We start from the raw sequence: 16898 nt of genomic DNA, 5'->3' as shown, positions 1-16898 counted from the left end.
ACCTTTTCCCATCTCCTAGGAGTTTACCAACATGAACCTGTTTTTGCAGCCATCATACTTATCTCAGAATTCCTATAATATGATGGTTTTGCTTAGATTAAGGTTTCCTGGGGCCATTATAATCTTCCTTTATCATGGGATGTATCTCTGTTTCCAGCTTTTGTTTATGCATTTTAGCCTCTTAAAATAATTTCTTCAGACTTATATGACTTGTTCCCTTATGGAAAACAGAGTTATAAAAATGAACTCACTCTAAAGCCTTTCCAGGAAATGGAGGAAATATATTTTACTGGAAAATCAATAGCCCAGGATGGAGGTACAAAAGGCCTCCACCTCTTTTTTCTATGGCTTCTCACCATCTGTTTTATTCTGAATTTAGTCAGAGGTTAATTGAGCAAAAGGATACTCTGTTGTCCTTGTGAAGATGGAGTCAGAGAGGCAAAGGCAATGTCTGGACACAGTCCATTTTAGTATTTGAGTGGATTTCATCTCGATCAGATTGTACTGCTCTGAAGTTGGTTGGCCTGCCAAACTGTTTGCGTTCTGACTCACCACTGAGGCCTTCTGTTTGGGGACACATAGCCTTCTCTGTCTGCTTCCCTTTTTATCCTTTTACAGTAGATGCCCTGTGGCCTGAAAAATAAAGAACCAGTCTCCGCAGTTCATCAGTTGATCTTCTGAGATTGAGGAAAGCAATAAAAATCCAAGTGAATTTGGGAGAGAATCCCAGGCATCCACCCTGATGAGCATTTCTACTAATCAAACCACAGCAAGGGCAATGCTATTTAGTACATCATCATTCAAACAAATTTTGCATTATTTAATGAAGGACTCATTAATCACCTGTGTCAATTTAGCTTGTAAAGTCAGCTTTCAGCCACCCTCAAGACTTGCAACAATATGAGTTTAGTGTATGTTTCCATTCAGCTCTCCAGAACTTACTCAAAGGCAGCAGGGAGTGTGTGCCTTCCTACCTCCGTTTGTCCCATGTGAGTGGTTCCAGCACAGATGGAACCCTTAGAAAGTGTGCTGCTTCGCCTAGCAAATAAATCCACTGGAGCAGGAAAGTTGGCACCTTTCTTGCAACATCTTAGTGCTTTCTCTTAAAGGAACTACCTGTGATAGCATTTTAAAGGAAGTTAAAATAATAAAACTGTTTCAATGAGGGGAGGAATGTTGAATTATAGCAACCATGGAATTAAAGCAGTGATGTTTAATTGTCTTAAAAATCACATTTTATGATGTAAATAATATCCGTGAATTTTCTAATTTAAAAATTCCCTCAGGCAATGACTGTGTTTTGTTTTGTTTTCTTTTTTACTTTGTTTTCCTTTTTTTCAATGGACATTATACTTTGGGTAGTGTGACAGTTACAGACAACAGTGCTTGAAAGCAAGGTTGAGGATGTGAGATGGCTCATTACCAGACATGGTCTCTTTAGAAAAATGTGAACAAAGGAGATGATGAGATGACTTCATTCTCTCCTGAATATAAGTGGGAAGCCAGGCCACCATCCTCTTTTTCCTCCAATACAAATACTATAGACAAATGTTGCTAAAACGGTAGTCTGCATATGAGTTTTACCTCTTGATAAAATGTGGTACTGTTGAATTCTAGTGCAGCTCTCTCCATTTTTAAGAATAAAAAAATGAATCCTAGTGCTGAGCATGAGTATAAATGATTATTTAACACATTGCAATGAACAGCAGCCCAGCTGGGCAGAGACCACTAACGATGGACACATTTGAGTTTGGAAGGACACTACTGGATGAGGACTTGGAGTCAGAGAAAAAACAGAAAAGTTTCTATTAACAGATGAGAAATTTTTGCTTTGACTTTAAAATAACAACTATAATGACACATAATTCACACACCACAAAAATCACCACTTTAAAGTGTACAATTCACTGATTTTTAGGAAATTAACAGAGTTGTGTGATGATCACCACCATCTTACTTTCCAGCATTTTCATCACCCCAATAAGAAACCCTGTACCCTTTCATAGTCACTCCCTCCAGCCCTTGACAACCACTAATCGACTTTCTGTCTCTATGGGTTTTCCCTATCCTGGATGTTTCATATAAATTGAATCATACAATATTTGTTCTTTTGTGTTTGACTTCTTTCTTAGCATAGTATTTTCAAGGTTCATCCATGTTGTAGAATGTATCAGTACGTCATTGTTTTTTTTTTTCTTAAAGAAGGAAAGTATTTTTTAAATTAATTTATTTATTTGGCTGTGTCGGGTTTTAGTTGCGGCATGCAGGATCTTCGTTGTGGTAGGCAGGCTCGTAGCTGCAGTGCGCGGGCTCTTTAGTTGTGGCGCGCAGGCTCTAGAGTGCACAGGCTTAGCTGCCCCACAGCACGTGGGATCTTAGTTTCCCGACCAGGGATCGAACCTGTGTCCCCTGCATTGGAAGGCGGATTCTTAACCACTGGACCACCAGGGAAGTCCCTTCATTGCTTTTTATGATGGAATAAATCTTCCATATTATGGATATATACCAGGTTTTGTTTATGGACCTTTGGATTATTTCCACTTTTTGGTTATTATTTATAATGCTGCTGTGAAAATTGATGTGCAAATTTTTGCACAGACATATGTTTTCATTTCTCCAGGAGTGGAATTACTGGGTCATATAATAACTATGTCTAACTTTCTGAGGAACTGCCAAACTTTTCCACAGCAGTTACAATTTTTGACTTTCCCACCAGCAATGTATGAGGGTCCCAGTTTCTCCACACCCTCACCAACACTTGTTCTTTCTATTTTTTTTCTTTTGATTATAGCCACCCTAATGAGTGTGAAGTAGTATTGTGGTTTTGATTAGCATTTCCCTAATGGTTAAATATGTTGAGTATCTTTTTATGCACTTATTGGCCATTTGTATATCTTCTTTGGAGAAATGTCTATTTAAATCCTTTGCCAACTTTTTTTTTTTTTTTTTTTTTTTGCGGTTTGCGGGCCTCTCACTGTTGTGGCCTCTCCCATTGTGGAGCACAGGCTCCAGATGCGCAGGCTCAGCGGCCATGGCTCACGGGCCCAGCTGCTCCGCAGCATGTGGGATCTTCCCAGACCGGGGCACGAACCCATGTCCCCTGCATCAGCAGGCGGACTCTCAACCACTACGCCACCAGGGAAGCCCCCTTTGCCAACTTTTAACTGATTATTTTTATTGTTGAGTTGTAAGAGTCCTTTATATATTCTGAATAGTAGAACCTTTTCAAATATATGATTTGTAGATATTTTCCCCATTCTGTGGGTTGTCTTTTTTACTTTCTTGATAATGTCCTTTGATACATACAAGTTTTCAATTTTCATGAATTTCAGTTTATCTATTTTTTCTCTTGTTGCTTGTGCTTTTGGTGTCATCCAAGAATCCATTGATGAATTCAAGATCAGGAAGATTTCCTCCTCTGTTTTCTTCTAAGAGTTTTGTAGTTTTAACTCTTGAATCCATTTTGAGTTAATTTTTGTATATGGTGTGAAGTAGGAGTGCAAATTCTTTCTTTGTATGTAGTTATTCAGTGGTTCCAGCACCACTTTTTTTTCTTTAAAGAGGGATTGCACAATCAAAGGGTACATGTGTTTTTTGTTTTTGTTTTTTTGTTGTTTTTATTTATTTATTTATTTAATTTATTTTTCGCTGCGTTGGTTTTTTGTTGCTGTGCACGGGCCTTCTTTAGTTGTGGAGAGTGCAGGCTACTCTTCATTGCGGTGCCTGGGCTTCTCATTGCGGTGCCTGGGCTTCTCATTGCGGTGGCTTCTCTTGTTGCAGAGCACGGGCTCTAGGCGCACAGGCTTCAGTAGTTGTGGCATGCGGGCTCAGTAGTTGTGGCTCACAGGCTTAGTTGCTCCACAGCATGTGAGATCTTCCTGGACCGGGGATCAAACCCATGTCCCCTGCATTGGCAGGTGGATTCCCAACCACTGCGCCACCAGGGAAGTCCCAGCACCACTTTTTATATACCTTTTTTTTTAACTTTTTATTTTATATTGGAGTATAGTTGATTAACAATGTTGTGTTAGTTTCAAGTGTACAGCAAAGTGATTCAATTATACATATACATGTATATATTCTTTATCAAATTCTTTTCCCATTTAGCCAGAACCATTTTTTGAAAAGACTATTCTTTCATTATTGGAAGTTCACAGCACTCTTGTCAAAAATCAGTTCACCATGAGTTCATTTCTGGACTCTCAATTCTATTCCATTGGTCTATATATCTATTTTATACCAGTACTAAACTGTCTTGTTACTGAAGCTTTTTAGAAAGTTTTGAAATTGAGAAGTATACACTCTAACTTTGTACACTCTTCTTTTCCAGGATTTTAAGTGTTTGTGAAGGATTGATGTGAATTCTTTAAATTTTTGGTAGAATTAATCAATAAAGCAATCTCATCCTGGGCTTTAACTTATGGGAAGTTGTTTTGAATATTAATTCAATCTCTTTACTTGTTATAGAGATATTCAGATTTTCTACCTCTTTGTGGTCAGTTTTGGTAGCTTGTGTAGTTTTAGATTTTTTTTTTACTTTTTTAGTGATTGCCCTAGAGTTTGCAATATACATTTAGAACTAGTCCAAGTCCACTTTCAAATAACACTGTATTGCTTCACAGGTACAAGTGCAAGTACTTTATAATAACAAAGTGTTCCTAATTCCTCCTTCCTATCCCTTGTATCATTGCTGTCATTCATTTCACTTATACATAAGCATACATAAGCATTATATATATATATATATATATAATCGAATACATTGTTTCTATTATTATTTTGAACAAACTGTTATCTGATCAATTAAGAAGAAAAATAAAAGTTTTTTATTGAGGTATAGTTGATTTACAGAAAAATAAGTTTTTATTTTATCTTCACTTATTCCTTCTTTCATGCTTTCTTTCTTTATGTAGATCTGTTTCTAACCTATAACATCTTCTTTCTCTCTGATCTTTATTTTTTTTAACATCTTTATTGGAGTGTAATTGCTTTACATTGTTCTGTTAGTTTCTAATGTATAACAAAGTGAATCAGCTATACGTATAATTATATCCCCATATCCCCTCCCTCTTGCATCTCCCTCCCACCCTCCCTATCCCTCCCAAACTTTATTTTTTTAATTTTTAAAAATTTTAAATATTTATTTATTTGGTTGCGCTGGGTCTTAGTTGCAGCATGTGGGATCTAGTTCCTTGACCAGGGATCGAACCTGGGCCCCCTGCATTGGGAGCACAGAGTCTTAGCCACTGGACCACCAGGGAAGTCCCTCTCTGAACTTTAAAAAAAACCCCACTTTTTGCAAAGCAGGTCTGCTGGCAAGAAAATTCCCTCAATTTTTGTTTGTCCTAGAAAGTCTATTTTTGCTTGACTTTTGAAGGAAAATTTCACAAGATACAGAATTCCAGGTTGGTGGGTTTTTTCCCCCAACACTTTAAATATTTTACGCCACTCTCCTCTTGCTTGTATGCTTTCTGACAAGTCACATATAATTCTTATCTTAGCTTCTCTATAGGTAAAGTATTTTTATCCTCTGGCTTTTTTCAAGATTTTTTTCTTTATCTTTGATTTTTCTGGAGTTTGAATATGGTGGGTTTAGGGGACATTTTGCAGGGGGGGCATTTATCCTGCTGGGTTTTCTCTGAGCTTCCTGGATCTGTGGCTTGGTGTCTGACATTAATTTGGGGAAATTCTTAGTCATTGTTGTTTCAAATATTTCTTCTGTACCTTTCTCTCTTTATTCTCCTTCTGGTATTCTCATCACACATAGGTTACACCTTTAGATGTTGTCCCACAGTTCTTAGATATTTTGTTCCATTTTTCAGGGTTTTTTTCTGTTTGCTTTTCAGTTTTGAAAGTTTCTATTGGCACATCCTCAAGCTCAGAGCTTCTATCCTCAGTGGTCCAGTTTACTAACAAGCCCATCAAAGGCATTCTTCATTTCTATTAGAGTGTTTTTGATCTCTAGCATTTCATTTTTATTCCTTCTCAGTATTTATTCCTGCTTACAATACCCATCTGTTCTTGCATGTTGTCTACTTTTTCCATTGGAGCCCATAGCATATTAATCATTGTTATATTAAAATCCTGGTCTGATAATTCCAATATTCCTACCATATCCGATTCTGGTTCTAATGTTTGCTCTGTCTCTTCAAACTGTGTTTTTTTTTTTACCTTTTCATATGCCTTGTAATTTTTTGTTGGAAGCCAGATGTGATGTACTAGGTAAGAGGAACTGCAGTAAATAGGCCTTTAGTAATATGGTGGTAAGGTATGGGGTCAGGGGAAGTGTTCTCAAGTCCTATGATTAGGTCTCAGGCTTTTGGTGAGCTTATGTCCCTAGATTGTGAACTTCAGCAGTGTTTCTCAGTCTTTTTTTCCCCTCCCTTAGATAGGACAGGAAGGCTAGAGGGAGCTAGAGTAGGGTATTTCTCTTCCCCTAGGTATTTTAGGCTCTGATAAAACCCCAATAGGTTAGGGTTTGGTAAAATACTTTCTCTCTTGAGGGCAGACCTTGTTATGAAGAACAGAATGCTCCGGTAATTTCAAAACGGCTACTTTTCCCTTCCCTCTCCTGAAGCACAAGGGAGATTTTCCTCCTCTCTTCATTGTGATAACCTGGTACAGCTTCTGGAAGTAAAAGTCACAGAAGTGTGGGTGTGCTCCTCTGTGACTGGACCCCCTAGAGCTTTTAACTCTCAGATGTTTCTGCTCTGAACCCCCAGCAATTCATCAATTACAGTTCAGGTTTTCCTACCCTGATACCACTTCCCATGGAGGCTTCTGCTCATGGTCTTCTGGTCCAGCAAGTTATGATTCTCTATCTGCCTGTCTGTCTCTCCAATTTTAAGTGTACCGTTTTTGCCTGTGACCTCACTTCCCTGACAAATGTAAGCAAAGTTTTTTTCTAGTTGTTCAACTATTTACTTGCTTTTAGGATGGAGTGATGACTTCCAAATGCCTTAAATGCTGGACTGGAAACCAGAAGTCCTCTTTCTTCTTTTTGATGTAGGCATTCACAGCTATTTACAGTCTCTAAGAACTGCTTTAACTTCATCCCATAAGTTTGTTTTTTCATCCCATAAGTTTTGATGTTTTGTTTTCTTTTTTATTCATCTCAAGATAGTTTCTAATTTCCTTTGTTGTGCTTCGACTTTCTATAGGGGAAACATTTCTGTTCCATCCCTGGATTAATTTCACAGAGCACTGGTACCTCCAGGCCCTTAAATTTACACTTACACCTTTAGAGAGTAGGCATTCCTCCCTGAGGAATAGAGAAACTGAAAGTAGACATGAGTGGCTGGGAGGAGGGGCTACAACATAAGCCCTAGCTTTTTTTCTTTTTTTTTTTTCCTGTGGTACGCGGGCCTCTCACTGTTGTGGCCTCTCCCGTTGCGGAGCACAGGCTCCGGACGCGCAGGCTCAGTGGCCATGGCTCACGGGGCCCAGCCGCTCCGCGGCATGCGAGATCTTCCCAGACCAGGGCACGAACCTGTGTCCCCTGCATCGGCAGGCGGACTCTCAACCACTGCGCCACCAGGGAAGCCCAGCCCTAGCTTTTGAAGCCACCCTGTGGCCTATGTCCTTGTCAACTAGGAGTGATATTGCCCTTCAGGTGACATCTGGCAATGTCTGGACACATTTTTATTTGTCATAATGGGGTAGGGGGTGGCATGCAACTGACATCTGGTGGGTAGACGTCAGGGATGTTGTTAAACATCCTACAGTGCACAGGGCATCTGCTCACAACAAAGAGCTATCTACCCCTGAGGTAGGTGAAATGTCACAATCTGAGATGAGCCTTAAAACTGAAGCAACCTGTCCATTGGTAGCAGAGCCTGGATGACCACCTTCCAGTCCAGTTGTTTCCCAAAAAACCCACAGCTACCTGGACCTCCAATTGCTTTGTCCACTCCACCTGTCAGTAGCAGGTCATCATGCACTGTCTTGTGAGTGTATGTCTGGCATATTGGTAGGCTAAGGGGCTTCTCCTGGCTAAAAATGCTTCACATTGTCTTGTGAGCCCGTGTTTAATGTCTCCCTCTGAAGACAGAGTAGAAACTCCCTGAGGACAGACATGGCCTTTGGCACCAAGGAGGCACTCCGTAAATTTGTGTTGAATGGATTAGGAGATATGAGAGAAAATACACCAAAATGTTAACTTGGTGATCTCTAGGAGCTTAGAATGAAGGTTACAGCTGCCTCCAGAAGAGGCTGGGAAATGAGGTGTGACCCCAGGGTTGGTGGGGGCAGAGAAGTTGTGGACCTGTACATTGGTTGTTTTGCCGATAGGATTTTCATTTGGCTATCATTAATAATACTGGTAAGCATCATTTTCCTTGTTAAATTCCTCACATTTCAGCTTCTTTTTCTCTTTGAAATGTTCATACTAGCACTTTTTACCTTTATTAAAAAACCAGTTTTAACTGCTTAAAAATTCAGTGTCCTCAGATTTTGTCACCTAAAGATTTTCTCAAGAACATAATTTTAAAAAAATCTTTTTTTGGTGTTTGACACCGGTTATCATGAAATTATCCTGACACTGAATCTCTATGTCTTGAGGTAGCTGGTCTCAATTTCCTCATCCATAAAGTGGGAATGATGATCCTTTGTTAGCCGAGACCTTTGCTGAGGATAAAATGATTTAAAACACGTGAAAGCATTCTGAGCAGTACTGTGTAAATGAAAAGGCCCCTCCAATTATGGGTAATTCTGAAAAAATGTGTTCGTATGAGTTATGCAGTATAACCAGTTGTCATGCAATTATTAGAGTAGTTTACTAGAATGAAACAAAGTGCATTCAGATTTTGTGCTCCTTACTTACAGTGCTAGCTGAATAAATAGGACTTTTTTTCTGATAATTTGGTTAAAAGATCTAAAACTCTGTTTTACCTTGGACTTTTCTGACAGTTACAATACCTTGACCTTTGTTTCTCCATAGGTGTTACAGAATATCTTGGACACTGAAAAAGATTATGCTAAAGAACTTCAGTCTCTTCTTGTTACTTACTTAAGACCCCTGCAGTCCAATAACAAGTAAGATTTATATTTTAAACCTCTCGCTAAGCAAAGCAAGATAATGTCAGTAGATGGAGTCATTACTCTTATGTCACTGAATAATTGATTTTGCCCTTTAGAAGAATTTCCACAGATCACAGGTTGCCAAGAACATGGTCAAGGCAACAGAAATTATGCAAGATGTAGCTTTTGGAGAGCTTGGCTTTCTTTCTCTTCTGGCTGTGGAGGGAAGGAGCTGATCTGCCTTTCTGTCTGTCACCATTTTTATCTTGTACGTTTTAGAAGTGATACATCTAGTTTTACCTTCCAGAAGAAGGACTTGCTGGTGTTTTTATGCAGAAAGCACAGACACTGGAAATTCTTGTGCTTGCTCTGACCTTGACTTGCCAGGGCCGAAACTCTTTCCCATGCTCCCAGAGTGGAAAAAGCGTGGCATTTTGTGAATGTTCCTAAGAGCAATTCAAGCCAGTATTTCACCCAGGCAAAAGTGAATGAGAAAGAGGTGTTAAAAATATTCAAACCTTATCCTGGTCTTAGAAATCTGAAGGCCTGAATTGAAAACTTACTTTTCACAAAAGAAAAATATTGACCGTTCATTTTTTAGGCTTGTAGGCCTGACATATGTAACAAATAATAGCTAAGTGCATTTATGTGTGTTTTTTATTTTAATGGATTAAACTTTACTAGAGATTATGATCTATAAGTCAAATGGTAAATTTAGTGGTTGATACATAGAATGGAGGACAGAAATCTCTTCTTGTTTCTCAGTTTAAGAGTTTATTTTTGCCAAACAATTGCCTAAACTGTTGGCTTCAGGCTTAAATAAGTTTAATGTATTTCACTATTTTCTCCCTTTTCCTAAATCATGCTTGCTTAGGCATAATGTCCTGCTAAATTTCCTACTCAGTTATTTTCATGGCACTATGGGAATCTTACTTCAGTATGAAAGGATTTTGTATTCCTGTGTTTTGTCAGAGTTTAAATGATCAACAACAAAGTGGCTTTTGTTATTATTATGTAAAACATGAAGTGCTCTGTGAATCATAGCCCTTAGAGCTGAATGGAACCTCAGTGAATCATTGGGTCTAGTGCCCTGGAAGAAATGACTATCCTCATTGAATAAATTAAAAAAACCCCAAAGTCCAGAGAGTCTCCCTGTCCTGCCCATCACATGGTCAGTCAGTGGCCAGACTCAACCCACTGCGTTTCCTGCCACCGAGTGAAATGTGGTTCCGTGTTCTAGAGGTGACAGGCAGAGGAGGAGAGGGGAACTGAAGTGGTAACCCTGGCAGCGGAAGATGGTAAGATTTCAAATGAAGGAGTGACTGATTAGCAATCAAGAAATAGTCAAAGGAAAAGAAAAGAGCCACGGCAGAGGAGGTGAGAGACCCGAGTCAGAACCGCACTGTTCCCAAGGGAATTCAAAATGCAGTTCTAGTCACTTTCCATTGGTTCTGCCTTGTAGACCCCAAAGTGATTTGAGCAAAGGGGACTGTTTATTGTTTGATCCTGAAAGGTCCAGATAAGCCTCCAGTCAGGTTCTTGCTGCTATGGGGGAACAGCAGCCAGGGAAGCTGGCTAAAGGGTTTCGCTTTTGATACCCATGAGAGGGGTTTTCTAGCTTGTGGTTCAGGAGGGCATCAGAGCAGAGGAACTGGGTGCTTTTTATACTCTAGGGGTTACTGGTAACGTCTGTTTGGGTCTTCCTTTTCTTTGTCAGCAAAAATTACTCTCCTGGAAACCCTCCCCTTGTATTATTATACTAAGGAGAGAGAACATGTGGCAAACATTGGCCTTTTAAGTAAATCTTTAGAAAAGTTTTCTCTCAAAAAGTTAGGGGCTTCCCTGGTGGCGCAGTGGTTGAGAGTCCGCCTGCCGATGCAGGGGACACGGGTTCGTGCCCCGGTCCGGGAAGATCCCACATGCCACGGAGTGGCTGGGCCCGTGAGCCATGGCCGCTGAGACTGCGTGTCCGGAGCCTGTGCTCCGCAACAGGAGAGGCCACAACAGTGAGAGGCCCGCGTACCGCAAAAAAAAAAAAAAAAAGTGGTTAGGAGCATGGACTCTGGAGCTAGAATGTTTGGGTTCAAATTCTGGCTTCATTCACAGGCTTTGGGACTTTGGCTGATTTGCTTTAACCTCTCTGTGCCTGGATTTCCTTATGTGTAAAACAGAGACAGCAATAGTACCTACCTCATAAAGTTGTTGTAAGGTTAAGACGAGTTGTTATTTGTAAAATGCTTACCTCAGTGTTAAGCGCTGTATTAGTGCTGGCTCTTGTTTTTATCACCTATTATTTGGTAGGGGAAGAAAGGATGAGAAAATTCTTAGTACAGAGGCACTGGATTAAAATGGTTCAGTTTGTGTTTGACTCCATTCCATTCCAAAAGCAAACAAACACATCAGTACTATTTTCTTCCCTCCTATTTCCGCTCAAGATTTCCTTTAGTTGATTTTTGAGTGGCATATGTAATGTCTTTCAATTACTTTACCAGCTCCTCTAGAGGAGAGTATTCAAAAGATTTTACACTTATTCCCAGCTATGATGTATTCTACCCATTTAGATACTTAGATATTTTTTATTGAGATATAATTGACATATAACATTATATTAGTTTCAGGTGTACAGTGTAATGATTCTATATTTGTATATACTGTGAAATGATCACCACAGTAAATCTAGTTAACATTCACCATCACACACAGTTACAAATTTTTTTTTCTTGTGATAGAACTTTTAAGATCTACTCTCTCAGCAACTCTTTCCACTATGCAGTACAGTATTATTAACTATGGTCACCATGATGTACATTACAGCCCTATGACTTACTTATTTTATAACTAGAAGCTTGAACCTTTTGACCCCCATTCCACCCCCCGTCCCCCCCTTTGGCGACCACCAATCTGTTCTCTGTAGATGCTTAAATGTTAAGCACTTGCTATTCATTTACTCCTTGCTTTGTAAAATACCTAAATGTACCTTATAAACACTCATTTTCTTTAGGATCATTATTCTTGTTATGGAAAAGGGAAATCAAGGAAAGAAGCTTTAGAAAATTGCTTGAGATCACAGAGTTGGTGTCAGTTAAAAAGCAAAAGTTAAAATGTAGGGATTGCTTCCCTTCTCCCATTTGCCAGTTACTAGCAAACTATCAGCTAACTAGACTAGAGATAGATAACTAGAGTCATCCCCAAGTTCTTTTCACTGAAACTACATATATATATATATTTTTCAGTCTGAGTACTGTAGAATTTACATCTTTATTGGGAAACTTCGAGGAAGTATGCACGTTTCAACAGACGCTCTGCCAAGCCTTGGAAGAATGTTCAAAGTAAGTGTCGCACATCGCCATCAGGATAGCTAGCAACATTGGGTTTTTTTGGTGTGCTTTGTTTTCTTTTAACTGTTGTCTTAGATAGGGGCACTTTATATTTATGCATTTATTATGCATTTATACATTTATTCCAACTTTGATAAATTGCCCCAGTACAGAGAAAATCTACTAGGTGGTAGTATTCACAGAGTCAACCCACTAGTTGCTTATCAGGACTCTACATCTGGTCAGTTATTTCTCACTTTATTTAAAAATCATATTGACAAATAAGGTCTAAATTGTCATGGATGATGCCTTTGTCATCGATTAGATATTTTTCTTTTGTACATTGCGAATTACTTTTCCAAGTAATATCTTTATGTGAACCACAACGCATCATTGATGGCTAGCTAGCTCGTTGAAGTGTTCAACTTCATACTGCAGAATGAACTGTGATGATCATCAGGCAATATGTTTCTGGAGCAAGATTCGTTTTCCAAGTAGTGGATCTCGGAGAATTGGTGACTTTCATCGTCTATAGGGAATTTGGGGCAATTGCCTGTTTCTTGAGCTTAATGAGACATGGGTGGTTGTCCAGGGACGAAGCTGGTGAGAACCCCCTCTAAAGAGACCTGAGGAACCACTGCAAATGCTGATAGGGATCCATATTATTGGTATGAAAAGATGGTGACTAAGTGAGAAGAGCAGATTACTATTACTATTTAGACTTTGCTTTTCATTTTATATAGAAACATGTAGAAGAGAGTCCAAGGAATATGCCAACATTGTTATAATAGATATCTCTGAATGGTGGAATTCCGAGTAATTTTTTTTCTTTCTTGTGTTTTTTTGATTTTTCTGCAAACTAAAATGGGTGCCATGTAATTCTAATTCTGTCATTTTTGGATTCAGTTAGTTTTGTCTGTACTTGAACTTCATGCAAATTAATCAAGAGTATTTTTAGTGTGCCTGGCTAAATTTGAATATTATAATTTGAATAAGTATCTTAAAAAACCCTAGTAATTCCAAATAAGTATCTGACCCTATATATTGGAGCTATGTTTGGTGGCTAAAGTTTAAAACAGTGGCCAAGAACTTCCATTTCATAGATAAAATGGTTATAATATAGAAGTTTCTTTTTAACTTTGGCAAAAGAATTCATAAGGTTTGCATGTTGCCAGGTTTAATTGGAATCATCTTCCTTTATCCTGTTTCCTATTTTACATTCTGTGTTTCATCTGTTTTGCTTACAGGTTTCCAGAAAACCAACACAAAGTAGGTGGTTGTCTACTGAACCTCATGCCTCATTTTAAATCTATGTATCTGGCTTACTGTGCAAATCATCCTTCAGCTGTAAATGTACTCACCCAGCACAGGTAAATCATTAACATTTCCCCCAAAAAGCTGTTTTGCAATGATATCCTTTCCCAGGACTACCTCATTTGGAAATCCAAGATCTCCCATTGAACTCTTGATTATCCCCATTCATCATACCAGAAGTTGATTCATTGTTATATGGATTTATTGTTCATTCATGCAACAAATAATTTATTGAGCACCTACTATGTGCAAGGTCCTATAGTAGCTGATGGGGATACAGTAGTGAACAAGGAAGAGAAGGTCCCTTCCCTCATGGAGCATAGACTCTTGAGAGAAATAGACATGAAATTAAATGTTGTAAACATGTTATATTAGAAAAGGGTAATTAGAAGGAAGCTGTGAGACTTTGAACATGGTATCAAAGTGTGGAGTGAAGGAAGGGTCAGGGAAGGCTTTCTTGAAGTAAAATTCTATTTAGAGCCAATGGTTTAGCCTTCCCCATCCCAGTGAATGTTTTATCCAAGTTGCTGCAGAGCTAAGCTGCCTAGGTTCATCTCTTTTTCACTCTCCCTTTGTCTGGTAGAGGAAGTCTCAAGTGGTAATATGGCTAAAAGGCAGGTATCAGCAGGGAAAGTTGGAAGGAAACTAACCCTGTGAACTGGGTGTCAGGTACTCTAAGCAAAGGTCTCTGATGACAATTATACATGAATATAAATTGTTTCAGATTCATGGGGAACAGCAGCACAGTATCTCCTTTAAGAGTCCTTGCAAGGGACCCAGATAAGCTCACATCTCTCCTACCCTTCCTTACCCTCTGATGACTCACCCTTGACACATTCACTGATACTTTCATCTGGGCCAGAATTCTGTAGGATAGGCTTGAAGACACAGTTTGGACTTTGAAGCCATGTGCTAGGAATCCAGGTGGGACAATAGGAAGAACAACACACAGGGTCTCTTATGACTGAACTCGGAGATTAGATTCAGAACTGACATGATTCCGGAGGCTGCTCAAGACTGAAAAGATTATTCTTCTTTTAATTTGACTTGTACATCCAGACCCAGGCTGGAACAGTAGGTGACAAAAACCCTCAGAAGTGATGGAAACTTTGGCTTTGTCCTGGTTCATTAGGAGCTTGATTGGCTTTATAGAGCTGTTATGTAAGGGCATGTTGAAGGTAGAATTCAGTAGGTCCTACTTGAAGGTGAATTTTACTTCCCTGATGAAAGTTGTGAACTCTTGTGGAATAGCAAATATGGAAGTTGGAGTTTAAAGAAAGAGAAGCCATGACTCTGGATTATTTAGGCAAGTGGCTCAACTGCTTAGAGCTAATAATAACACTGACAATGTGCCAGGCACATGATGTAAAAGCCTATGAGGGAGTTACTATTATTACCATCTCTGCTTCACAGATAAGACATTAGAAGGTTAAGTAATCTGCCCAAGTACTCATAGCTGTTAAGTGGTTGAGCCAGAATTAGAATCCAGATCAGTCAGACTTCTAAAAAAGTGTTTTTATTAAGACATGTATTTCACCTACAAAGTGAATAATCTAAATGCAAACTTAAAGAATTATCATAAAATGAGCACCCATGTACCCACCACCCAGCTTAAGAAATAAAATTTTACCATTTCTTTTTTAATATAGTAACTTTATTGAGATATAATTCACATACCATACAATTCACCCATTTAAAGTGTACAGTTAAATTATTTTTAGTATATCAGAGTTGTGCAACCATCACCACAATCAATTTTAGAAGGTTTTCATCATTCTCCAAACAAACCTATACTCATTAGCTGTCACTCCCCATTGCCAGCCTAAGGCAACCACTAAAATACTTTATGTCACTATGGATTTGCTTATTCTGAACATTTCATTTAAGTGGAATCACACAACATATGGCCTTTTGTGTCTGGCTTCTTTCACTCAGCATAATGTTTTCAAGGTTCATCCATGTTGTTGCACTTAACAGTACATTGTTTTTTTAAATTGCCATACATGCAATGAAAAATATTTCATTGTATGGATACCGCATATTGATCTTCCATTCACCAGTTTGTGGACATATGGATTGTGAATGGTGCTACTATGAAGATTCATGTACAAGTCGTTGCGTAGACCTGTGTTTTCATTTCTCTTGGGCAGATATGTAGGAGTGAAATTGCTGGGTCATATGGTAACTCTATGTTTCACTTTTAGAGGAACTGTGAGACTGTTTTCCAAAGTGGCTACACCAATTTATATTCCTACTAGCAATTTATGACGGTTTCATTTTCTCCACATCCTCACCAACATTTGTTATCATCAGTCTTTTTGATTATAGCCAGTCTAGAGGGTATGAAGTGATGATATCTCATTTTGATATTGATTTGCATTTCCCTAATGACTAATGATGTTGAGCATCTTTCATGTGCTTTATTGGTAATTGGTGTACCTTCATTTGGGGAAACGTCTGTTCAGATCCTTCGCCTATTGTTAAATTGGGTTACTTGATTCATTACTGAGATATGTATGATTCACATACCATAAATCCACCATTTTAAAGTGTAGAACTCAGTGGTTGTTAATATATTAGGTTGTGCAACCATCACCACTATTTAGGTCCAGAACATTTTCATCACCCCAAAAAGAAACCCCTTACCCAGTAGCAGTCACTGTCCATTTCTCTAAGGGCTAATGATGTCGAACATTTTTTTCCCTCAAACCCTTTGTCTGTTTTTTAGGTGGGTTATTCATCTTTTCATTGTTGAGTGGCAACATTTCTTTATATATTCTTCTTTATATATTCTTATCAGATGTGTGATTTGCAAAAAACTTCATTTTGTGGGTTTGCTTGGTATCTTTTGAAGCACAGAAGTTTTAATTTTAAATTTAATTTTGATGACATCCAATGTATCTATTTTATCTATTTTGCTTATATTTTTGGTGTTATATCTAAAAAATTGTTGCCTAATCTAGGTTATGAAGACTTACGCCTATCTAAGAATTTAATATTGTTAACTCAAGTTTAGCTCTTTAATCCTTCTTGAGTTAATTTTTACATATGATGTGCAGTAGGGGTCCAACTTCATTCTTTAGCATGTGAATATCCAATTGTCCCAGCACCATTTGTTGATTTCTATTCTTATAAATTTGTTACATTGTGTTTTATGTCACAGAATACATAATGCTCAGTTCAACTACATCCTTACTAATTTTCGACCTGCTGGATTTCTTGATTACTGATAGAGGGATGGATCACAAT

The 16898-nt window shown here is 38.5% G+C and overlaps 1 protein-coding gene across 2 annotated transcripts in view; it reads left to right on the top strand.

Annotated features, from left to right (window-relative positions):
• Positions 1-16898, top strand: part of ARHGEF6 (Rac/Cdc42 guanine nucleotide exchange factor 6) — a gene marked incomplete at both ends in the record, with an annotated part of 109051 nt that overhangs the window by 54858 nt on the left and 37295 nt on the right. For both annotated transcript variants that reach the window (XM_079727043.1, XM_079727042.1), the window contains 3 exons: positions 8939-9033; positions 12252-12347; positions 13583-13705. In XM_079727043.1, coding sequence (XP_079583169.1) covers positions 8939-9033; positions 12252-12347; positions 13583-13705 — 314 coding nt within the window. The remainder of the gene's footprint in view (positions 1-8938; positions 9034-12251; positions 12348-13582; positions 13706-16898) is intronic.

Source organism: Hyperoodon ampullatus (genome assembly GCF_949752795.1).
Source record: "Hyperoodon ampullatus genome assembly, chromosome: X".
Classification (NCBI taxonomy): Eukaryota; Metazoa; Chordata; class Mammalia; order Artiodactyla; family Ziphiidae; genus Hyperoodon; species Hyperoodon ampullatus.
Note: the sequence above shows the minus strand (reverse complement) of the source record. Positions and strands in the feature narration are given on the sequence as shown.